The sequence below is a fragment of the Megalops cyprinoides genome, chromosome 8 (genome assembly GCF_013368585.1).
Source record: "Megalops cyprinoides isolate fMegCyp1 chromosome 8, fMegCyp1.pri, whole genome shotgun sequence".
NCBI lineage: Eukaryota > Metazoa > Chordata > Actinopteri > Elopiformes > Megalopidae > Megalops > Megalops cyprinoides.
The window spans coordinates 15,032,437-15,058,232 of NC_050590.1; the positions used below are offsets into that span (position 1 = coordinate 15,032,437).

Here is a 25,796-nt window from a genome sequence, read left to right on the forward strand (position 1 = left end):
TCTTTGGCCTGCAAATAGCATTTTGTAGGCAGTTATGTAAATATATATAAACAGTTACCTTTCATGTTTAAAGCCTTCTAAAAGCTATATCCCCCATAAATAGTGTATTTGGGGGTTGAAATTGTCACTTTTGTATTCTCCTTTACCTAATGTATTCCTTCCAATGATCTTGATCGTCTCATCTGGGATCTGTTCTCTCCTGTGTATGTGACTTAGTTGATCTAAATCTCAGAACAGTATAAAACTCCTCTTTCCTTGCTTCAGGTTGACAATAAAGCAAATTCCCTTTACAGCTGTTGTATTGGTGTGCTAGTAAAAGAATTAATATACTCTATATATAATCTTTGGTGTGTTAGCAATTCATCCTTGACTTGTATATTACACGGATTACCCAGCTGATACAATATATTTTACATTGATTTAAAGTTGCAACAGATAATTTTAGTTGATGAATCTGAAAATGAATATAATGCAAGCGGATAATGATGAAGCTAAATTCATGGAAGCAATCTGGAGTCCAGAAAACTGCTTTTGATTCCAGTTTTGATTTCTGTTAATTTCAATAGCAAAAAAGCTGGTCACAGTAAATCAGAAGACAACAGAAAACGCAAAGCTCTGGACCTCATTGTACGTGTAGACTTTTGAAATAGTTCAAAGCTTTGTAGTTTCCTTTTTGTGTGAGGGTGTGAATTTATTCTGAACAAGTGTGATCACGTGTTTGTGCTTGAAAGAGAATGTACTGTGCAGGCAGACCAACAGTCTGTTTTACCAAGGTGAATCATAGTCGCAGACTAGTAGTGATGCTGGGATGCCCCAGAACTTAACGTATTTACATATTCTTCTTCATATAAGGTTGTGGTAGATTTAACATTTTCATCCTGATGGTAAGAGACATGAAAATTACGTTTCATGGCCACTGGCATCTGATATACTGTGTACATGACCAAAAACATTTTAACAATATTCTATAATACAAAGATATTTTTCAAACATTTTAAAGTTGCAGCGGGGGGTTGCTTTTCCTCACTGTCTAGAGCTCATGTTCACCGTTGACAAATCCATTTCAAATGAACAATACCGCATGTGCTACTCCCTGGGACTGGGACTGTTTATTGCGTTGAACAATAATTGAGGGAATGACAATACTAAAACGAACACAAGAAACGTATTTTATATACTAACGTGCATACAAGTCTAGAATGTTAACGGGGTTTCGTTTAAGACTACATCTACAGACACGTATTCGATAAACCGCACAGTAATAACCCGCTATACACGAGAAATGTAGCTACTATATTTACTTTCAGATGACAAGTGTTGCTCCGTGGTTTAAGGCTGTATGAGGCGGTCACAAAAAAAAAAAACACGAAGAAAGGGGGAGGCATGCCATAGATATAGAATTTCAAGATCGGCAACAGTTCTGTCGCTGAAGCTACGTTTCGCTATTAATTACCCACGAGGTTTCCTGACTACATGCCCACGTAGCAAACCGGATGTTATGGAACTCCCGTTGAAAACCCTGAAATAGTGGATTTTTGTGTGTGTGATACGGGTCTGATTACGCTCTTGGTTTCTAGTTATATATTGTGGGGTGGTTCTTCCACAATACACATCTCAGTCCATTCCTCTCCAATATGGCTGTTCTGAGCGCCCTAGACGCATGTAAATTTCGGCCGATCCGGGTATTTTATATCTAAGCGACTAGTACTGCCTACAACACGCACGCCGACGTTTTAAGCTGGAGTGGCGTACTGCCGTCCTGCTGTAGCAATTTCCCCGAAGATGGCGACGTGTAGACGTGTTCAGCTACTCCTACTGTTGATGTCCGTTTCGATCTATGTATGTCCCATTCTGGGAGCTAGATCGCCAAGCATTGGCAACGCTAATGCTCAAGCTAACAATGGAAGTCCTCAATTTCCAGCTGGGGGGCCACCTGCGGGAAATATTGTTCCTGCAGCCGGGGCCGCGCAGCCCCGCCGGGCAACCGGCTGGAAGCTGGCCGAGGAGGAGGCCTGCCGAGAGGACTTGACCCGGCTTTGCCCGAAGCACACCTGGAACAATAACTTGGCCGTTCTGGAGTGCCTGCAAGATAGGAAAGAGGTGAGATATAGACATGGCCATTGTATGATAAAGGGAAAAAGCTTGGGTGTGACTGTGGTTGGGTATCGAACTAGGCTGAGATGGATGGATGGATGGATGGATGGGTGGATGGATGGATGGATGGATGGAGGGAGGGAGGGGAACTGTGGTCTGCATCTATTACTTGCGGTGTCGATGCGACGGTAAACGGACTGCGCTCCAGAAAGTCCGCAATGAGTCTCCACTTCAGTTTGGCAAAGCGTCCGAGAGATTACTGTCGGGACACCGGATACGCAAACGTTTTCTAAATATAAGATAAGGGCCCATTTTGCAGTTGCACAGAATTAAGAAGAAGAAAGGAATGTAGGTATCTAACTAGCTACGGCTGAGCGGCAGTGGTCATCTATAAACTGCTTAGCCAGCCTCACAGATGTTATCGATAGCTTTGGCTAGGCTAGCTCACGAATAATGCTCGATTTTTTTTAGCTACGTTATGTCTGTGAACAGTTGTAAGTCAGCAAACGATATGGTATATTAGCTAGCAACGGTTAACTTCCTAGAATTAATTAGCTGCTTAGTACAGACAGTACGGTAGCTTTAGAAAACTGATGGTAAGCTCATTAGCTCAACATTAGCTAACCAACTAGTTATAATAACGTTTGGAAGCTGGTTTGGGTCATAATTTTAGTCAGACCATAATAATCTCCACGTCGATGCGTAATGAACTGGCTATCTTTGCTTGCTTCGTTCCTTACTCATCCAGCCATAACAGTTGGTTTTGCATCTAGGCATATCAGTTGGATGTCGTCTGTTATTTAAGGTGTTCGTTGTGGTGGTAAATGTTAAGCTAACTAGCTGCCCGTTGACATTTTCTTTGTTGGGCAACATACCTTTACTCGATGCTTTGTTGCGTTTTTGATGAAGACCGTGTTATCGGGGAAAACATCGTAGAAACTGAATGTAGGTACTTCCCCTGCCAGCTGTATCTGACCTAGTTGTCTGACATAGAATTTAACTTTTTGAACCCACTGGGATTGACGGTGCTGTATGCAGTCAGCGATATAATATGTTTAGGCTAAAACTACCTGAGAGAAGATCGAAGTAATGTATGATTTTTCGAACGTATCAAAGCCTTAGCGTCGTTACTCTAATGTTGTATCGTGAGGCTCTAAAATGGCTAATTTTGTTAACTCCTATTTATTTTCCAACCGTCATATGCAGTCATTGTTAACGCTGCTTTTTGGTTTTCAATCTGAGAAACGGTGATCTGTGGCCCTCGCCACAGGGAGAGGAAATTCTGTGATAGTACTTTCTGAAGGTAGGCTGAAGCACAATGACTCGAGGTGGTACGCATACATGAAGATTAAGATGTTCGTAGGCTTATTATTGTGTTCTCAAGTTTTAGGGAAAAAGAAAACACAAAACAAGGTACCGCACAACTACATTAAACATTTTGGCGCAGTTTTGATATGGGCGTTAGTAGGTCTGCCGATGAAATCATTGGCGTTTAAGTTAAAACCCAGCAGGTCCTTCTATGAGAATTTGATGATGGAATACAAAGGTCATTTCCATTGTGAAAAACGAAACTGTAGAATGTTGCCGCATATGTGGCATGTGTTGTTAAAGATACACTGGAATGTTGATATTTATTTCCCTTTTTGAAATGTGCCCAATGTAAATTCAGATACATGGTGCAAGTGACTACTAAGAAATATATGTCTAAGGCCTTTGGTGCATGTGACACTGATACCTCGTCACTAAGTATGAGCATTCCTCCTCTTCTTGTGTACCTGTTGCATTTGCCTGAAGGTTTTCTTTGTCTCCGTGTCTGATAAAAGGCATGGAATTGAAGTGTTTCTGGCCACTGTGATAAAAAGATCACCGGTGTGGATGTATGGCCCCTCCCTGTTTTACCCCTCCCTGTCTTCAGTTTGATTGCTGCAGAAGCACACTTTCCTTATTTGCACGCTGGGCGTGCTGTGAAGGAGTGGAGAAAGTTTGGCGTGCGTCTCAGTGGATGTTCTGTGCTGAGCCCACCGCAGGCTGACCTGGCTCACACCCATACCCTCTGGTGCCAGTCCGCGGACAGCACAGCTTTGGGCTGTCCTACTGCGATGTGTGTAAGGAAGAAGGGATTTTCTCAAGTTTCTCACATTTTATTTCAGAACCTTGAATTTGCCCCAGTCATGGTCACTTCTGTTGCCCCCTCCACTCCCTCTCCCACTTTCCCTAGCTATCATGAGCACAAAGGTTCATTTGCTAGAAGTAATGAAACCATTTTATCCAGGAAGATCGTTGAACAGCAGTTTTACTGTATGGGACTGTTTCTGCTTTTCACTGAGTCACACTGATATGAATATAAGCTTGTCTGCCCTCTCCTCCATGATCACATGTCCAACCCATGTGACATCTTCAGTGCTTTCTTGATTCAGACCACACTACTTCAATGCCTTCTCTCTTGTGTAATTTGGTAGCTCAGCTCTCTCATTAACAGAATAAGAAGCAGCACTTGGCTGCTCGGTACTTTGTCCGCACTGGCAACACTGATTTTTATATCTGAAGGATGACTGAGCTAATGTTCTCTTCAGAGGGGCTGTTGTCTGCTGATGGGCCTCGGCGATCATATAGATTCTGTCTAATCTAAAGGTCTTTTAACCTAGTTATAAGTTCAATTTGCATCTTTTCCTATTTCAGTTGTTGTAATTGAGATACTTTCTTCTTTATTTTAAAATATTTAACCTCCCCTCTCCTTGGCAGTGAGTAAACTTGAGCAAAGTGTCAGGTTAAGTGTCAGTGATTTGAGTGTAATTGATGTCATTAATTGGAACATTTTCTCCAGTATATAGGACCTGGTTTGAAACCAGTCATTAAGTTGTCAGGCTATTGGCATAGCTGTTTGTACTGATGCACCATTTCAGACACCGTAATTTTCAGCCAAACACTAAGAATTCCAAAGATACCAAAGATTTGAAGAAACGTGATCCAATTTTGCTACTAAAAAGTGGAACTTAACATCTTTTCAGTGGGATATTTGTCTTATCTTTGCTAATTGACAAAAGGTGCTTTACCTCACATTCTTTGTCATTTGTTTTTTGTTTAGTCTGTGATCTTATTGATTGTCATAGGCCAGGCTATTAGTTGTGCAGGCTGTACAAGGATTTGTGTTCAAATTATTCAGATGCTAGCAAAGACTGTCAATTGAATATATTTAGACTTGGAACAATCTTGGTGAATATTATGGCCAGTTTTTCTTTATGCAGCTGCAACAGTGACTATAGTACTATAGTTGTTGTTACAGTAGCTTCACAGTTACTACAGTGGCTCACTTTATGGTGTGAGGTTTTTAGTCCCTTTATGTGAATGAGGGCATGATGAAAGCCCAAGTTATTGCTCTCAATCATTTTTCACTTGGGTGTGGTTTTATAGTTTTATTGCACACCAGAATTGGCACTTGAGACACTAAAACTATCTAGTGCAAAAGTGGCAGTTTGCAGCAGACACGCACAGATATGTTTGTTTTAAGCTGCTGTGTCTGTAGCAGAAGTTCTGTATCTGGTTTTCAGGCCTCCAGTAAACCAATTGTAGATCTTTTTATTTAAATAATTAGTATATTAACTGAAATAATTGAGCAGCTGTGTCTGCCTGAAGTTGTAAATGAATAAAAGTCCTGTATAGCTCCTGGGGGTGGGATACTGTGAATGCTAGGGCCAGCTTAGGCCTGCCTCTCGGCCTACTCGCACAGTTTGTATGTTGAGGTGACATGTCTAATATCAAGCAATTTCACTTTCATTTGTGTTTTCATTGTTGTGTTGGGTTCATTCGGTCATACCAAAGACGCATAACTGACATGACTGATGTGGATTTCAGTCATTTCTGACCCCAAGACAAAAAAAAATCTCACCTGTGATTCAGTGATTGCATGGTGGTTTTGAAGCCCCTTAGCTCTTGTTATGAAGTCTGAGGCAGGAATTTGAAAGGGGGCAGCACCAGTAGCTGAGGACAGACAGGAAGCTTTAATCAGAACTCTTTGATGTCGGTGACACTGCTATCATGGGCTCTGTTCAAGTGTGACAGTTCTGTTATTCCTCCTTATCCTGTTCCTTCAGTGGGGTTGCCTTGCCATTTTAATGAGTTAAAAATGTTGTAACAAAACCTATGTCACCTTTAGCTGTGTACGGTGACAGCGTGCGGCCATAACTGGTATATGAGCTCCATTAAATGGCTGGCTGCAGGAGATGATGCGTCATCATCGGGCAATCAGTGCCTCCTGTCTGTTCAGTAATTGCTCTGAGAGAATGCAGGTTAGATGGGCTACAGTGACTCTGGGAAAGGGCTTGTGATTCAGACCTATGTTATGTTCTGGCTGAATCTTGTGGCCACACAACAATGCAAAAATAGTGGAGCAGCGAATACCTTGAAATGGCAATGATCAGGAGTGAATGAAGTCAGGGCCTGTTTTACTGTGTCAGGATGCAGTGTCTGCGTGGATGCTATTTGGCTGTGTTCCCCCAGGGAGATTCCGGCTCTGTGAAGGCCTTTGTTTTCTGGTGGTTTAGCTTAACATTGTATCTTGGGAAATGCACAGGTGTAAACTTAGCATGGTGAATGATTTATAAATGTTGTGAATAGTGGTTTCCAGCTTCCTGCTCAGTCTTATTTTTTTCCCTTATTCATTATCTAAGCATGTGACCATTTGGACTCTGAGGCTTTTGGTGCTAGCTGTGTGAAGTGGTCTAGTATGACCTCTCACTGCAATGACTAGATCTGGGGCAACAACACACCCTGAGATGCTAGTTCCATTGTTGTCAGTTTGTTGTTGATAAGGTCTCGGATTGTCGTGTTTGCTGCACTGAAAATGAACTTGAAAGCAGTCTGTAATAAGTGTAAATATAGCCGTGAGACTCAGTCATAGACATTTGCATGATCACAGACTGCCTGAAAAATCCGTGTGGGAGTTGAAAGAGTTGGAGAAGGAGGTCAGAGCAGGTTCTCTGTGGTCTGTGTGATTGGATTTTGTTACCCCCCCCCCTTTTTTTTTTTTTTTTTAGAAACACTGCCACGCTCATCAGGGTTCTCTTTTTGAATGCGTGATGAAGCGCCCTCTTGCTCTTTGTTTCCTCCTTTCTCTGCATCAATAGCAGTGGCACTGAGTGGCTGCGTGTGTCCATGTATTCACAGCTGGTCAAACGGACACAGATCACTGCAGTTTACTCAGATGTAAAGACCCTCCGCCTCCCCTTTCAGTCAGTTGTCAGATGATTCCACTGTTCTGGAAATGGATAGCAGATGTATGGAGAAATCTGTCGTCTTTCAAGGTTTAATTCAGCAGAGACGGCGCTGATAATCACAGGGAATTACAAGTAGGTGCTAGGCTCAGTTGTTTGCAAATCTTATTCACATGGGTTCTAGGACACCTGTGCTAAGCTAGGCACTTTATCTCTGTGATCTGATTAATACTATAAACCCATTAATTTACATTTCTTCATGTTAGTATTTTTATGAATTAAGCTGATCACAAGTATTTTAATTATGCAGCACATAAAAACCATTTCTAATGCTCAGTTTGGCTTTTAATGTGTTTATGCTCGGGTATAACTGATTTGCTCTGGTCAAGCCTGAAATTTAATGTTGCTCATTGGTCTGCAGGGGTAGGGTGGTAGTTTGGGTTCATTGCATTCAACTGTGATGCCTGATAGTACTTGCTTGGAAACACAGGGTTGTATGTGGTTTTTGTTTGAGAGGTCACGAGACTGCCTGCTGGTGTGTGCCTGTGTGTCATTTTGTGTGGTAGAACAACGAGCCCAACCCATCACTGTTTCAACAGGAGCAGAATTGAATCTGAAGCAGCTCCTTAGGGGAACAGAAGTGCTGTTGTGGAATGTTTTTGTTAGCTCTAACTGCAGTGCTACAAGATTTTCAGGACAGGAGAATAATTGCTTTTCACTTCGAATTCTTGATGCTGCCCTATGTGAACACATTCTTAAGTGAAACAGCATGGCAGGAGTGCTAACCACATACACAGACACACACATTACATTATCATTTACTGAAGTGTATGATGACATTTCTTTAGGGGGCAGTCGGTGGTAGTGTGATCTGAACTGAGATGTCTGTGCCACTGAGGTCACACCACACAACCCAATGAAACATCTCATGGCACACTGAAGTAAATGATATGATAATGCAGGAATTGGAGCTGTGGTGATTAGCTCATTGATTGGTCCAGTTAATTAGGTGAAGCTTACTTTACAACTATGTGACTAATTGTGTGTATGTGTATATGTATTATTGATAGAATTTAAGTTTCGACATTTGTACGTTCCAAAATCTCTGCTGTGGGAGTTTTTCCTGCATGCACCAGAGTGTTCCAGAGAGTTCTATTTTGCAGTTGAACTTGCTTCATTTGGTTATGACTATTTTATTCTCAAAATGGACTTTGAGGGAGTAGATAGGTGCAAATTGGCCAGGGCTGTGTTCAGTTCAGTGATTTCATAGACTGCTAGCTAGAGTAATATGCTGTGAGGTGTGATCTCTAGCTGTCTTTGTTCACAAGGGAAGTCATTCTGAAATGTAATTTGGTGGTAAGAAAAAAATATTTTTCAACAAAGCTTTTACAAGCATCGGAGTAAGTTTCACTTTTCAGCCATCTAATGTAATAACGTAGCATTCTGCCATTTATGGTATATATTTCTTGGATAGGTTTACATTCCCCTTCATATATCAGTTTTTGCCTAGATAGATTAGAAGAGTGCCAATTGTTAGGTTTGGGCTTCATTTAGCTATTTGGATTCTGGGTTTATTATTGGTGTAAATAGTATGTGAAATAAGCTGAGAAAGAGTTTTGAAGTTATTGGTGTCCATAATACTTTCGGTTATTAACTGCAATAATAAGTTCATATAAATTGGAATGCGAAACACTATTGTATTTAATAAACAAATTTTTCCAGTTTTAGGTGAAACAGTGGAAGACATTTCATATATGTAATACCTGCTAATCAGCATTTGTCGCTCTCTGATTGCTCAAATTCACCTAGCAAGTAAAATATCTCTTTAGGTCTATAGTACAGTACGGACTATAGAATGAGGGAATTTTAATTTCACTTGATTTAAAATCTTGAGTTTACACGCATATTGGAATTGTCATGTCACCACAGTTGTTTGATGCCTTGAAATGTAGAAATGTAACGAATGAAAGCTTTATGTAACTGGGCTGGCAACTTCTTTATTGATAGAATTTTTTTTCCCTGTGTAGGCTGCTTTTTGAAACCTTTGTGGAAAATAGTTAGATTTATTTCATTCCCAGATTACAACAGAATTAATTTGCTAACCACTTCCATGCTAGCTAGCTAGCTAGCGAGTACCTACTTTTTTTTTTTTTACCTCATACCCAATATTTGTCAACTGAGTGTAAATGGAGCCACCATAGAGTGTTGCATTCTTTTTTGAACAACAGTAGTGTGTAATGCCTAACAGACATGTATAATTCTGAAAATTCAGAGCACAGTACCTAGAGTGATTGGGCTATTGCTGAATCACTATGGTTCTGGCTGATATGTCACACAAGTCTTAATCTGGGAATTGTACTTTGTCACCATGTCAGGAATTGACAATTTGTAGCCATACTGTATGGCACTGCCCATTCATCATTGACTCTACCCTCAAAGGCTATCTTGTATTGAACATACATATAGGACAGACAAGCTACCACCTCTTGCACTAAAGCTGCCCAGCTAATTCTTTCACTTATCGTTCTTCTGTCGATGTGCTGAGTGACTGCGGGTGGTTCAAATAAACTTTTATGCTGCTGACACAGCTCAGTAGATTCCTCATGTTTGGCTTTTCCCAGCCAGTGTGTATTTCTGGCTTGACGCTTGCTTCTCCTGCCATTCTGACACTCTCTCTTGCTGCTTTGCTGTAAGAAACGGCTTGTAGAAAACAGGTTTTTCTTGTTGGCATATCATATTATTAAATGCTTATTTTTCACGGCGCATGAAGCGTGGTACTGTAGAAAAATCAACAAAAATGTCACACCTTCTAAAAATCTGACACAACCTGTCAGATTTTCATGGAAATCAGCACATAAATTTGTACTGTGGAAATCTGAAAACAAGCTAAATTTCTGTCTTCTGAGAAATTGTTTACTGAAATAGACTTTTCTTTCACAGGTGTCCTTTAATATATTGTCATTTTGATCTACGGAAGATGCAGTTACAATTTTGATGTAAAAGTCATGGTGTGCTTTGAGAATTTTATAATATATATGTTTTACACATTTCTAAAATGGATGTTGAAAAGAATGCATATTCTCTGTCATATGTAAGACCATTGTCAATTTTGGAATATGAGCATGGCGGGGCTGGCCCATCTAAAAAGAGGAAACTCATTTTTACTTTTTATGTGTTCTGGAAAACCTCCAGTTCACTGGCAAGTTTTTATTTTTCATGTTATTTTACTGTGACAATGCCCCTGATATCTTCAAAAGCTTGCTTTCTTGGGCCATTAGTGGTTACCCAAGCAAACTTAATTAAAAGAAGATGGTAAACTACCTCAATTTACCATATCTCATAAATAATTTGATAATGTATACATAGGAATTATGTTCAGATTGTCACATTACAAATGCACTGTGAATGCCAGTTTTCAAGAGACTGAGGGAATTATGCCAAAGTGGGTCCCATTTCAAAAGGAATGGTTAATTTGCAGCAGGTAGGCAATCGGTTGTTGTGCCCTGTAAATGCATACATTCCTGCTGTATTTGTCCTTCAGTTCCTTAAAGCACCCGGCATGAAGGAAGGGCTAAGAGAAGCAGAAATTGAGATGTTTGCAGGGAGGATTGTGGGAGGACAGGGGTCCAGTTTGTGTGGGTGACTCATGCTCTGATCCGTGTTATCTCCTGGCGGCAGTGCCAGGCTCTCTCACGCTGAAGGATCGTTGTTATGGTGCGTGTCATCTTGCTCCTCCCACTCAATTCACCTGCGCAGAATCCGTCTTAATTCCAGAAAAGGCCAGAAATGATGGATTGGGCTGTGGGAAGAGGCGGCAAGCGCCAGTGACACTTTCTGCGGTCTGTTGAAATAAGGGGAACAGAGGAGTGCGGCTGTCTTTTTCCATTCCATGGGTGCAAGCGGGGAACGGAGCTCTCTGGCCTGCTGTGTGCCGATGGGTGACATTTATCCAGCAGGATGCATTGGCAGGGTCTTGTGATCTGAATGAGAATAAAGCTGAGTCCTGTGGTTCACATCCAGGTCACCAGAGAGACTAAGGAGGAATAGCTCATATCATTCATATTACCAGTGTCTGCCTTCCTTTAATGGATTCCCAAAAAGATGCTGGGGCGTGTGCCGGTGTCCACTTGCGAGTCTTGGCAGCTGTGTATGGTGATGCGTATGAACATAGCCCAGGCCCCGTTGCTTCCATTACAGCCTGTGCAGAATTATGTGGAAATGGCCTGAAGCAGTAGAGGTTCAATCATTAGTTTGTCTGGAAGGGCTGCTGCAAGCGACATCAGGCTTGAGAAATAAGGAAATGAAGTATCTTTCTCGTGTGGTGCAAAAATCTGTTGGGGCTGCTACCTGTAACAATGCAGATGGTTGCGGGGTTGACTAGCTCTGTGAAGTGGCAGAAGTGTTACCAGGTTCTGTAGACTTTCAGCATTGCATCATCCACAAGGAGGAGAAACAATCTTTGTCCACAGACTGAAGACCCATCTCTTCAGACTGCACATTGGCTCCTCTACGTAAGCTTTAATTTTTTTTTTTTTTACTTTTACTCTATGCTCAAGCGTTATGGAAGGGTGTGTTGTAGTATTTCTGTTAGCTATTCTTACTATAGGTTTATCTGGCACTACACTTGTTTATCGAATCATGTAAGTGGTAGTTATCTCAGCACTGTTTGGGGCTGATGCAGGTTTGAGCATAGTCAGTGATGTGCTGTATGGACAGTCCTTCATACCAGTTCATTAGAGGCACTTTGTGCTCTGTCTGTTGTGTAGCTCTGGATAAGAGTGTCTGCCAAATGACATACTCACACAGTGGTGGTTCTATCCACAGAGCCATGGGAGAAACTCCATTGTTGTTCTGCATTTACTTTGAACCTTTGTTCTGTTTTTTTTTTTTTTTTTTTTTTTGCTTTTTAACTTGGGTAAAAAAAAAAAATAAGCAAGCAGTTTGCCCTTTTTCTCAAGCCAGAGAGTGATCTCATATCAGTGAATTGGCACTTGCGCTAGCCATTTCAGGTAAGAATTCGCAGCCAAGCAGGTCAGTTATGGCCTCTGTGACAGGCGACCCTTTCAGATGCAGCTGTCTCTAATTACCTTCAGAGAATGAGGTAGATGCCCAGCTTGAGCCAATGTTTTGCTTCATTGAGCAAGACTGCAGTGTACTGTTTGGCTTTAGTTCATTATTTAGCCTGATAAAAGGACTTGTGTTGCAGATTGTAGTTTTAAGAGACCCGACTGCATTAAATAATCTCATTAATTGTTGTTGTTTGTTTCCATTAAAGACCCAATCAAAGCTTGCACACACTGAATGTGAAAGAATGAGTGATACTGTGCACAGGTTTAAGTGTTGCCAGCACATTTTACATGTATTTTTTCTTCTTATGGCTGTTGTGGTCAGTTCCAAATGGATTATTTTGGTGCAGTGTAGTTTAGAAATAGATTTTCAATTGGAATGAAGGAATTTAATTCTACTTCAATGAAAATACTTCAGTTCTATCACATTCCACTAAATTTTATAAGATTGATATACTACTAAGATCACTATGAACAATATGTAGTGCTGTATTTATATATACTTTTATAGGCTATTTCTATTTATATTTAAGCACAGATTAAATATAAAACATTTTTTTCTGTTTGTTCTTTGTTATTCTCGGCAATTTATATGTGGTAACCAGAAACTTTTTCATGGAATTATGCTGTAATGACCAGCCCTATGTAAAGAAATACCAGCATTACATCAGCGATGAGAGTAGAAGGAAGTTGTTAAAATTATGTACAAATATGTACTAATAAGTATAGTTAAATACAAATAAGAGCTTACAATAGTTGTTCTTTGTTCTTTAAAATGTTTTGAAATATGTTAAAATTTTATCAAAATTACCTTAATTTTCCCTTTTGTTCCTATTTTATGTCTTTATACTTTTTGGCCAATTTGGATTCCAGCTTAATAATTGAATTGAATTTACTTAAACATTTGGAATTAATCTCCACCTTGTGTCATTGGCTAAAGGTATCATCACAAATGGAAGATTTCATTTTGTCCTGTAATGTAGTTCCTCTCTAAATGTACTGAGATGTGCTAGGAGTGCGACTTCCCTGGAGAATCACTGATGGGGTGCAGTTGTTTGCGCGTGTGTGCGTGCGTGCGTGCGTGCGTGCGTGCGTGCGCGCGTGCGCACACCCTCTCTAATAAGGGAGTCACTGCCTGCACTTGGTAGAGAGAAGAGGGAATGACTTGTGTTAGGTGCTGGATATGAGTCAACAAAATGTGATGAGTATAAAGAAAAAGTATGAATGGGGAAAAAAATGGAATGTAAAGGCAGTGGAATCCTGAATCATTCCAGGCCCTTCCCAGACATCTCTGTGCACTCAGCAGGACAATGGAACTAAAACAGCCTGACCAAAAGGGGTCTATTCTAACATGTGCTGGCTGCCCGAGTCCTTACAGAGTTAACTGCTCTCAGTGGACGTGGCTGGGGAAGGGCAGAGAATGCAGTGCGTTGGGAATACTTCTGCAGCACTTTGAAAGGGGGGTGCCTCTCCCTGCCTTGCTTAAAGAGAGGAGAACTGCATGCAGGCTGTGGAGTGTGCTCACCTCAAGCCTTGCCAAACACTAATCTGCATGCAAGAAAATCCTCCTCTTCTAAAGAATCCTGCTGGGTGTTTGAGGCAGGTCCATCCCATAGTGTTCACCGAATCCCCACTCTGTCATGGAGAGCGACCTTCGCTGGCTGCTGGCAGCAGGCTGTGGAACAATGGCAGATGGTAACGTCTCAGTGTTTTTGGACAGGGTGGGATGGGACCCCCCCCTGTAGAAGGTGCATACTTTAGTCTTTTAGCTGAAGTCTGTTCAAAAGTCGATGATAAGTTGTACTCAGCTCAGCTGGTTCGTTTACTTAGTAGCAATTTGGCAAACCATGCCAAGTAACAGTAGGAGCAGAACCACACAGGAAACTGGGTTGTTTTTTATAGACTTTTCTTTTGAAGGGCTCTCTCATTTATGGTTATTATGGAGAATGCCAAGACTAAATCTCTATCCGCTGTGCAAAAGTTGAGAGAAAATTTCCCTTATGCCACAAAAGACTAAAATAAATGCATAACTGGTCTCCAGAGTCCCTTACTTTAGCAGGCAAAAGATCTGTCTGCTTCTTCAGAACCTAATTAGATCATTGTTCCATGTTTTATGAATGTGACCCTGTGTACCCCCTTCTTCCATAGCAGCTTTGTGACTGTTTCTGTCCTCATGGCTGTAAATGTCAGACAGAGAGGCATGTTGATGTGTGAATAAAATAATATGGACGATCCTCCATGTACACAGCAGCTTGAGTCTGCACAGGTGATCGTAGCTGTGTGATGGCTTGCTTGAGTCACTTATTGCTGATGTGCTGCTGATCCTGGAACCTACTTCTAATTGAGCTTCTCTGGTGCTGCCTGTGTCACATTTGTATGTAAATGAGTTCACTCACAAAATTTGTCAAGTCGCTCTACAGCTTATAAAGGGAAGGAGTGATCAAAACGGTTGCTGATGTTCTCATTTTGGTGAGACTCCACTGGGCTATGATTGTGGCAAATGATACAGATGCTGCTTGTAGGCTGTGGTAGCATAGTAATTTCTTTCTGATGCGAGCTATCTTTAATGTGAAGACATAAGTAGTAAGCATTGGAAATGACTTTGATAAACACATCTACATCTTCTTGACTCACCCAGGCTCCATTTCAACACACTATTTTGTGTGGTCTGCCAACATTATGTCAGCCCAGGTCAGTTTGTTTTGGGCTTGCCTTTGGCTCTGGTGATAGTCATTACTCCTATCCTGCACAGTTAAGAATTAATTTTTTTTTTCTCAAGATATTACTCTGTGCCCAAGTGCATGTAATAAATTTGAGCCCATTTTCACTGCCTCAGTGTGGATCCACCCCCTTTCATTTTGGTCTTTTTCTGCCCTAAACAACTGGCTCAGAATCTGAGCAATGTTGTTTGAAAAAGTGGGTTTTTATTCAAGGTCAGTTGTAGTATCTTCACCTGTTTAAATTTTTCATCTCAGGGAAAGTGGAAATCTCTTACTGTTAGTGCATTACCAGACAGGGCCATAAATGGTCCATTTCCCTCCTTTGTCAGAGTCACACAGCCTTCTGGTCCTCTTACCACCAAATAGTTTACCAGCTCATACTGAAATGTGCCTAATTATTGTATATCCAGTTGAAAGTGGTAGTTTTCTCAGTGGCATGTACAACAGTGACATGTGACCACATGACCACCTTTTATTTCTATACAAGTTCTATGACCACTTTTTCTTCAGTTTTCTTCAGTGTGGACCTCCTGATGTTGAAGTAACAGCCAAGCATTGTAACACTCCTACTCACACCGGACTGGCTGTGCTGCTTCCATAAGCATAGCCTTAGCATCTCCTCTCTTGGTCCCAGCTGGCTGAATCATGCAGCACTTGAAGTTGATACAGCATAGCTATTAAAAGCAGAGATGTTATTTCTAGATATATACACCAGTCTGGTGCTATCTGTTAAGGCATGCTAAACCTTTAGGACATTCACTTCTATTTTGACATGGTGCATAGCAAAGGAGGGAAGGTTTATAAGGCTTTATCAGCGTTATCACCAAAAATTGTATAAGATGCCAACTGTCGGCCTGTTGAATTACAGGTCTATTCAGATTTGTTGCACCATTTTTTAGCAAGATGCTTACATTTGATTTGCTTTGGCTGCAGTAGAATGTTTTTGAGAAGTCCCAATTTTCAGCATTTAATTGTACAAACGGTACTCTAAAGCAGTGCTATGAATAGTTATTTTTAGAGTCCATGTTTTGTCATAGTCGTTTTACTGGTCTTGGGTCTTTATTTTTTTGTTGACTTAAATAATGGAAAGAAGTAATGAGCAGCCATGTCAAATGGCTACATCTTTTCATTTTAAAAGAATGTGATGTCTCGATGCTTCAGTTACTGCATGCTAAAGTTTTCTGTGGTTAACATAGAGCATTGAGTGGGAGCATTGAGTTCAGAATGATGCTAGGGGTTATTGAGACTTCCGTTCATGTTGCACTTGCACCATGAGTGTTTGATAGTGGAAGTGTCAGTAATACTAAATAGACTAAATCTCAGTGGAGAAGCATGTGTCTGCTTCTCCATTGAAATTTTGTCCATTTCTATTAGTAATAGCAACAGAACCAGCCAGTTCTGGAAAGAGAGGTACAAAATGTATTGTGTCACCATCCTGATTGATTGACTGAACCAGGAAAGATCGAGGGACAAATATAAAACGGTGAGCTATTAAAATACATTCATATTGCTATTCAAATAAGATTTCTGGGTACAGCGACTGTGTGTTGCTGTAGGTGAGGAGATGGTGCTTTTTGAGAATTGAAAACTAGTGAAGGTCACAGGGAAATGGGAGAGACTTGTGTGCCTATTAAAATGAGTGATCTTCTCATATTAACACATTCCACTGACAAGAGAATGAAAATCCAGCACAGAAACATAGTCTGGTTTCTTTTGTCACCAGTTGTTTTTTCCCCCAAAATGCAGGCTTTTGAGCAGATGTCTGATTGGCACACAAAGGCAGCTTGTCTTGAAGAATGGAACGCAGAGTTGATGTTATGGGCTGGCCCTTATGCCTCTTTGTGCAATTTTTGGAGAGCGCCTTTGATTTAATGAGTGACATCTGGAGGTGCCTCCCAAAAGAGGGTGGAGCTTGAGGGCAGGGAGGGGGAGTTGAGAGGGCCAACCTGGGGTTCCTGTCAGGGTCCCATTTTTTTTTTTTTTGTTGAAAGTCATGAGCAGAGGCTTTAAAGGAGTGGTATTGAGCAGGTCTGCTTTATTTCAGAGGCATTTATGGATTTCATTTGAATGATCTTGACCACACCATTGGCAAAGAGTATGAACAACTAATGTTTCTCTGCCACACATGAAAAATTTAGCTTGGAGTTAATGCTAATGGCCATTCAAGAGCATGTGCGTTTACCACAAGGCAGCGTTTTGTACTCCAGGTGCCATTTATTTCATGTTGGCAATCATCTGTGTTTCTGAGGTGATCAGTACAGAGGGACAAGCTCCTCATAGAAGAGAGTAAGGTGTTGAGCTCTGTGTGATGCACAGTTTACCAGATTTTAGGCTTTGTTTTTTTTCCTTGTCAGTTGATGTAATTAACCATAGACTCTGCATGGTGTGTCAGGACCTGCAGCAGTATTTTCAAACAGATGGGAGGTGAGGCTAATGAGTGCTTTGCATGATGGATGTCAGGTGCGGTGACATTTAAGGGTGATATTTGAGCCACTGGACACGGGTACAGCAGATACAGTGCTTCTTTCCCTCTCGCTCAACACCAGCCCTGGGCCTTGCCAAGAGAGAATGGTCAGCTCTCAGTCAGCCATGGGAAGTGTGGGAGGCAAACCCTTTTGGGGGGGCTGAGACACCATGGCTCACTCCACCTTTCATCTGCTGTCATGGACGTATAAACACATTTTTGCATACATACCCACAAATAGTCTTAAACTGACACACTCAGTATGTTTATTATATGGCAAACTGTCATGAACAGATTACACACAGCTTATTAAAAGGTCATATGTGGACACGTTTACATTGACATACGTAAATATGTAAACACAGATGCATGCAAATGTAGTCATAAACAGACATGTTCATACTCCCTCAGGCCAGCCTGTATGCTCTCAAACACTCATTCATTGACAGCCTCCAGCACACGGCCACAGAGCTGAGCGGAGGCTTTCTGGCCTTGGTGGCATGCAGGATATCTGCAGGCGTCGGCTGGGGCAGAACCAAGGGGCGGGAGCTGCTGGGTTTGTAGGCCGACACTGTTTTGAAGTGTGTTAATGTGACACAATCCTGGTGTGAGGAAACCGTACACCAGACTCAGAGAGGCCTGCACCAGCTGTGCCAGGCGGGGCCATTGCAGGGGGGCTGTGTGGGGCTGGTCATCCTCCCTCAGTCCCACAGGAAACAGGCAGCCCGCCAGCCTCGCCGTGCCTTATTTTAGGACGAGGGCAGTCAGGACTGGGCAGTTGCCTCTTACTCGCCCATTTCTGATTGGAAGATATGTGATATGGTAAGATGGCATTGTATGTCTGTATATTTTAAATATAGGCTGTACTACTCTGTGTAATTTGTGTGTGCATGCATGTGTGCATGCGTGTGTACATCTGTGAATATGTGTATCACACACACACACACACACACACACACACACACACACACCAGATAAGTGTTTAAGATTAATTAATAAATTGGGTGCAGTTTTGTGGATTTGATGTCATAAACCTTGCCAAGTTTAACTTGTTTCTCTAGATGGTTTTATTTTAGATTGGTGGATTAATGGAAGCTTTGGATGGAACAACTTCTTGGGCATTTGTATCAGTAACAAACACACCAGAGCACAACTAAGTTATCTCTCAAAGTATGTCTTAGTGCCATCATCGTAGAATACTTTCCTCAGCTCAAATCAGCCTTCTCCAGGGATGAACTATTATTGTGGGTGATGTGCAGTGGAGTTTGGCATGAGGGAGAGTGAGTCTCTTTCAGGAAGTGTGAAGGTTAATCATATGTGTCCAGCAGCATCGTGGGAAGCGCACAATTCCTTTAGTTGCCTGCAATTCATTAGCTGTTTGTTTTGGTGGAGGTGGAGCTGAAAAAACAGAGGCATTGAGACCATCATTCCTCTGGCTGGTGAAATTTTTGTGACTGTGCGTTCCTGCGCGGGGAAGCCCAAACGAGGCCGTAAATACACGGCAGCGTATCGATACGCAGCTCTCTGAAAAAAGCCTGCAGACTCTCCTCAAGCCCTCGCTGTAATGAGATCAGTTAAATTCCCAGGATGATTCTCTTCCAGCTCTGGCAGGAAGGCTGCCTGCGTCATCCTAGATTGCGTCAGGCCTGTCACTGCCTTCCATCTTGGCTGAAACAAGCATACGGTGTTGGGCGGGGGGGTTTGGATAGGCGGGGTGGTGGTGGCTGTGTTGATGAGGGAACAATGCATCCCTCATATCTGATGTTAAGAGCGTGTTTGTAGTGTCCTGGCTGCAGTGAAAGGGTGGTTGCCTGTGTAGGGATGCTGTTTAAGGGCGGTGGGGATGTTGACTGCAGTGGAGATTACTGCACTGTCTCAGTCAGGTATAGATTAATTTAGTATAAAAATCTGAGTTGCCTTTTTTCCCCCCTTAGCCTGCCTGGGTGACAGAGTTGTTGGAAGAAGGCTACACCTACTCTCCGGATCTCCCATCTCTTTCCTCATTCAGATAACTGCCTTCTCTTATCGATGAGTCACACGGAGATTGTGTAATGACCGTGTAATGATGTACCCTCGCCAAACACGCTTGTCTCTGGTACCGCTTCTGGGGTGTGTGTTCTGCCAGCAGCTTGGTTGTGATTGGGTGCGTGACAGGGCTCTGTGTCCTCGGGTCCTGCTGATGCTTTTAAAAAGGTGGGGTAGACGCTGTGAGCCGCAGTAATACAAAGGACTCAGGGTGGTGTGTCCCCTAATGAGAGAGTGGCGTTGGGTCGCAGAGGATGCTGATTGTACCCCCCCAGTGCTCCACACAACCACCTTTGTGGGGGTCACCGGGCTTTAACGCCGGGTTGCTGCCGTCAGCTGTTCTGGGCGAGTGAAGGTCGGCTGTGGGCCCCTGTGGAATAGGTGTTGCTGTGCTGTTCAGAATGGGAGGGGGTGCAATGGGGGTTTCGGCTCTCCACACAGTACATGTACAAAAGCAAAACTGCTGATGTGCACATTGGGAGCATGTTGATCATTTGTACCTGCTCTTTCTGATGCCCTTGCATTTGTTTGGCTTCATATGGTGCTGCAGCCAACATTTAGCAAAGGCTACTGGCTGAAAGATTCACTCTACAAAACTGTACAGGGTTCTTTCCCTTCACCCTTTATCATGTATTAAATTCTTCATCACTGGTGAGTTGTCTTTCCACCACAAAATGACCTGTAATTATGGAATTATTCCTAACTTTATTCTTGTAACTCTAAACCTACAAACTATTAACAGTGATAGAAGTCATCACTAGAAGACTTGTGCACTAGAAGACTCTAGATAGAAGAGGAAAATGAGAATGCACACTGCACTGTGAAATCTATACACTGTGCCATGTATTTCTGTGCAAGGGTAAGGATTAAGGGAAGAGATTGGATGTCACAGCTGCAGGATGTGGCATGTCTGGGGTGGGTATTGATGACTGGCAGCAGTGACCCTGACATTCTGTACAGTGATAATCCAAGTCCTGTGCAGAGTCACACTGTAGAATCCTGCGGGTGCTTGTTTTGATGCCTCTGAATGAAGTGATACCTATTTGTTAATTAGTTGAAATGTACTTTTGAAAGTATAAATACATTTTTTTTTTCTGTGAGAACACTTTTTTTGCTAATTACAGTCATTGCTCTCTCCGAGACAACCTCTTATTTTTGAAGTTTATCAAGGCAACGTACTGTAGCTTTGCAATAACTTGTATGTGAATATAAATATGAGTAAAAGTTGCTAATGTATTCTGTTAATGTAAATATGTATGTTTATTTCTATTTTACATAAAGGTCTAACATTTGAATTTTCTTTCAACTGCATCCCTGGAATTAGATATTAAAGTGTTTGACACAGTATTTTCAAATGCAAAACAAAAGATGTTTGAGTGTATTCTTTCTAAATGCATATTCAAATCAGGAAAGTATTTCAAAATACTGTATTTGGATTACATTTATAAGGCATATTTTAAAATACACTTGTGGTGTGTTAGTTTGCTCATTCATTCATGTGTTCCTTCTCTTGGCCACTTGTGTAATCCTGGAAAATGCCTCACATCTCTGGCTCTGAGAGGAGAGGCCAGAGGCCTGTCTGCAGTATCAGCTCCATTCTTACAGAGACATTCAGACCCAGCAGCTGTGATCATTGTCTGACTTCTTCTTTTTTTTTCTTTCCTTCCAGGAGTCGGAGATTGCTACAGACTGCAACCATGTAAGTGCTCCAGTTCCCATGTCTTCCTTTTTAAGTTTACATGCAGAGTTCCCCAGCTGAGGTCCTGCCTCTGGCGTTGTGCTTTCAAAGAATGCCATCACGTGATAGTACTGTGTGTAATGCATTCCCACTCTAATGTTTGGTCTAACAAGTGTTGTCATTGCTTTGGCATGATCTCCGTTTTCTTTATTAATTTTTTTCTTATAAAGATGTAATCTGGGACTGCCTCTTCTCTCATTTCAACTGTCATATCATCCCTATGATCATGAAAGCTCCCCTGCAAGCCACTTATGTAAATGTACCAGTAGAGCAGGTCTCTTGGTTTCACAAACAGTGCAGTAAATCTGTATTTGTTTTTCTACAGAAAACCTTAGCAGCTGGTTGACCTGCTGGCAGTGGGTCATGAATGCTTAATTTCACCTCTTTAGCTGTCATTTCCCACGAGGCAACAGCTATTCCCAGGAATGGTGTGATAAAGACGTCAGCTGGTGCTGATCACACAGTGTTCATAACCGGGGGATAATGTTGCAGATATGCTTTTATTTAAACACCCATGTAGTTGGGTTAGTCTGAATGAGGCCTCTGAGCACAATGCGAGCTGCACGTTGCTATGCGCTGCAGTGCTCACCTGAGCAGACTGACAGCGCTGAAATGGTCCTCTCACAGTGTCAGGCTCTCTTTTTTTTTTTTTTTTTTTTTTTTTTTTTTTTAGTCTGTGGCCACAGCCAGCCTCTACAGTGGAACCCTTCAAGTGAGGTCCATCTTCTCAGGCTGCTGCTGTTTCAGATATTCACATATTTCAGATGCCTCCCCATGAGTCTGTTATTAAGCCACCGTATCCCTGTTCTTGGATCACAAATTCTCCCTCATAATTCACTCACACTATGTTATAGAACAATAAGTACAGTCTTGATTTATCTGCTGTTGACTTCTGGCCTGGGATGTTTTTCCCTGTCAGGGAAAACTGCCCTCTTCCTGGGTTATAAAGTTTATCACGCTGCCATAAAGCACTGTGACTGCGTGGTGCCCTTGTTTTGTGGCTTCATGACCAGGGCTGACTTGGTGAAATCACTAAAACCCAGTTTTGTATCAAGACCCATCTTGACCAGAACTGGCAGGCCTTTGCGATTCCAGTAGTTGGAAGTCATCAGCTTGATGTACTAGGCTTAAACGATGGCTGCTATCCACCACAAGAGGAAGGGGGCATGTCTGTCTGCAAACCACCCCCCTCCCCCATTATCTGGATGTGGTAATGGCACTAGAGTGTGATGCATGTCTGCACTGACATGAATGGATATTTGAAACGTAATCTACATTAACACTGACATTTATTCATTTGGCAGACGCTTTTATCCGAAGCAACTTAAAAGTGAGGTAGAGTACAACACAAGCAAAAACCCATAAGGAGTCAACAATATTTGAAGCACTGCATGACCAGGTTTCAATGGTTGGCCAGACAAGTTACAAGCTAGCTGGCAGAGCTAAGGAGTGTGCTAAACCTTTAGATTACATTTTATAAATATGTATTTTATTTTATAGTTTAGTAGGAAACAGTTTTGAGACATGAGAAGTTCCTTTAGGGAGTAGTGAGTAGAAGATGTTTCTTGAAGACACAGAAACTCGGCAGAATGGATGTAATATACTGTGGGGCTTTTATCTCAAAATTGTTTCCAAAAATCACCGTAGTAATAATTGTTCCTTTAAAATGGTTAGCTAATTGGGATTTTCCCTTTGGATTAATTTTGTTATGGGACAGCCTCACTTGAGTTTATATTGGTGCTGGGTGCTGACTGTTGGACCTGCTGTTCAGGCTGAAGTTACAGACCAGTTTCAACTAGAGAAGGGACAGGTCATTGCACCAGGCTCTGCTGTAGCTGGAAACATTTTGTTAATTTACATTGAAATGATGCTGTTAGTGTTTTTGAAGTGTTGAATGGCATTTATTTGAATGGACTGATGTGTACAAACCCTTTTTGCTTGATCTGCAATGGGTGCACAAGGCAGATGTCACAGAGAACGTGCTGCACGCTCCAAATGTCTGTTCTGTCAGCAGCATAACACCATCAAGAGGCCCATTTCCTGTTGGCTTTGGCTGAGGTTATAATGCTCTCCCTCCCTCTCTCTCTCTCTCTCTCTCTCTCTCTCTCTCTCTCTCTCTCTCTCTCTCTCTCTCTCTCTCTCTCTCTCTCTCTCTCTTAGCTCCTGTGGAACTACAAGCTGAATTTAACAACCGATCCTAAGTTTGAATCTGTGGCTGTGGAAGTGTGTAAGAGCACCATCAACGAGGTGAGCCTGGGTCACGTTCACACATGCCTTTCCCATATGTGTGTCAGTGCCTACTGGTAACTGTCAGGGGCCTTATGTTTTAATGTTAGTTCCTAACATGTCTCTGAGGGGCTTCACTCCTGCACCTTTGCTGCTTCTCCTGTAATAACTTACAACTTCAGAACTGACTCAATTATGTCAGTAATTAGCTGAATTGACTGTTCAAGTTGCGCAGCTGGAAAAGAAGGTAGCGCTGTGCTCCTGCAGGAATAGGATTCTGCACCCCTGGTGCAACCATACTGCATGTCATTTGTCAGGTGACTAAGGCCTTGTGAGGTGTGCTTCACATTTAGTGCTTAACATAATGTGACAGCTGTGAGTATTGCACACGTGCCAAAAGCTCCTCACAGACAAGGTAGGACTGATAAGGAAAGAGGGCTGTCTTGTCTCATTTCTGACCTGCCCACTAAAAGGAAAGGGCTCAGCGCCTGCACAGCTGGACACATGCTTATAAGGACTTTCAGTTGTTTAAGCTGTGTGTGTGTGCGTGTCAGTAGAGACTTCTCTCCTATGGGGGTATTTCTTGTTTTCATTTAAACTGAGTTTCCGCGGCAGTGATGTGGAGAAGGGCATAGTGCTAATTGAGCCCACCGAGATTCTCCCCACAGCAGGCTAAAAAGTCTATTACAAGAAGGGCTGGGGTAACCACAGTGATCCTGCAGGTGTCTGAAGGGTACAACTGCTTGGGAAAGAGATGCGGTGCTGAGATGCTGTGTAACATCTCTCCAGGCTGAATGACAGGGAGGATTGAATGAGGGCTGTAAGGAGAAAAAAAAATTTAGACACAGAACTGGTGTTCTGTTGTGATTTTACTGTTTATTCCCAAGCTGACTTTGGGGTGTTAGGATGGGTGGTACAGGAAAGTGTTTACTAAGCCTATGCGGCCAAGTACGCTGCAAGTACATTACAAGTTTTAGAAACCAATGGGGTGAGTTGGCATTTTTGTACCATTGGTTTGTCAGTCACTCTGGATAAGCTTCATCTGCAATATGCCTAAATGTAAAATGTGAATGACCTTTGCTGTGTGTGTTTTGGCTCAGATCAAAGAATGTGCGGAAGAGGAGCGAGGGAAAGGCTACCTGGTGTCATGCCTGGTGGACCATCGTGGGAACATCACTGAGTACCAGTGCCACCAGTACATCACCAAGATGACCACCATCATCTTCAGTGACTACCGGCTCATCTGTGGCTTCATGGACAAGTGCCGTGACGACATTAACGCCCTGCGCTGTGGCAGTATCAGTGCGGGGGAGAAGGTGAGGTCCACACCCCTGTCCTCAGGCACTTCAACGTGAATCGGTCCCGCACAGATTCGCACAGCTGATCCTTCCATCTGTGTGTGCCTGCTGCTCTCAGACGCAGTGTGAATGCAGATTCTTTTTATTCTGTTCTGTTCAGAATGCTCTGTTAATCTCAGACAGTGTCTCTTAATCTCAGACAGGGTCATGAGGGCTTCTTTTAGATTAAATTCTCTTAAAGAACCTGCTAATCATGTTTGCATAGGTGTACCTTACTGTTGGCTGAGTTTTGTGGAGCCAAAATACAGGGCGGCCATTTTTTTCCATCTATTTGTAAGCAGCGAGTGCTTTAAACATTAGGTCTGTAAGCATCATACTCTATTTTGCTAGTATGGTGGCTGGTGTTTTGGAGATTGGTCGTTTCATTGTGTAGCATGAGAGGAGTTGGTTTATGATAAATTTCATACTAATGTTATCAGTTTTCCCTACTTTCCTTTCATGCCTCATACCACTCACAAGCAAAAATAAAATAGGTTTTGTCTTTTTTTTTTTTTTTTTTTTGCTTGTTTGAATTACCTGAAAATGCAGCCTGTTGCCACATTGTGGAGCAGATAATTGTGCACAGCACTTGAGGCCATTGTTGTCAGAATCATAGCGATTGCACAAAAAATTGCCAGTTTGTATTTGTGGTGGAGTTTGGAAATTTCACTTTAGACCGTGGGAGGAAAAGTCCTCTTTTGGAATGGTTCCATTCCTCTCCTGCCTTGTGTTTACACAAATATGCTTAAACCTGCAAAGAGTAGCGCTGTCATCTTAAACCAAGAGAGGCAGCAGCTGAGACAAAAGGGCTGTGCTATGTGGCAGTGCGGTGGATTGATGTGTGAATTTAACTGAGCCATGAGCTCCCTGCAGTCCTCCTTCACTCTCCTGTGGCAGTGAGGAGGAAGCACCCAAA

The 25,796-nt window shown here is 42.2% G+C and overlaps 1 protein-coding gene across 1 annotated transcript in view; it reads left to right on the forward strand.

The window, feature by feature from the left end:
- Nucleotides 1-1,776: 1,776 nt before the first annotated feature.
- LOC118782021 (Golgi apparatus protein 1-like) overlaps nt 1,777-25,796 on the forward strand; it is a 44,043-nt gene continuing 20,023 nt past the window's right edge. The window contains exons 1-4 of the mRNA XM_036535230.1: nt 1,777-2,100; nt 21,249-21,278; nt 23,478-23,564; nt 24,644-24,859. Coding sequence (XP_036391123.1) covers nt 1,783-2,100; nt 21,249-21,278; nt 23,478-23,564; nt 24,644-24,859 — 651 coding nt within the window. The 5' untranslated portion in view covers nt 1,777-1,782. The remainder of the gene's footprint in view (nt 2,101-21,248; nt 21,279-23,477; nt 23,565-24,643; nt 24,860-25,796) is intronic.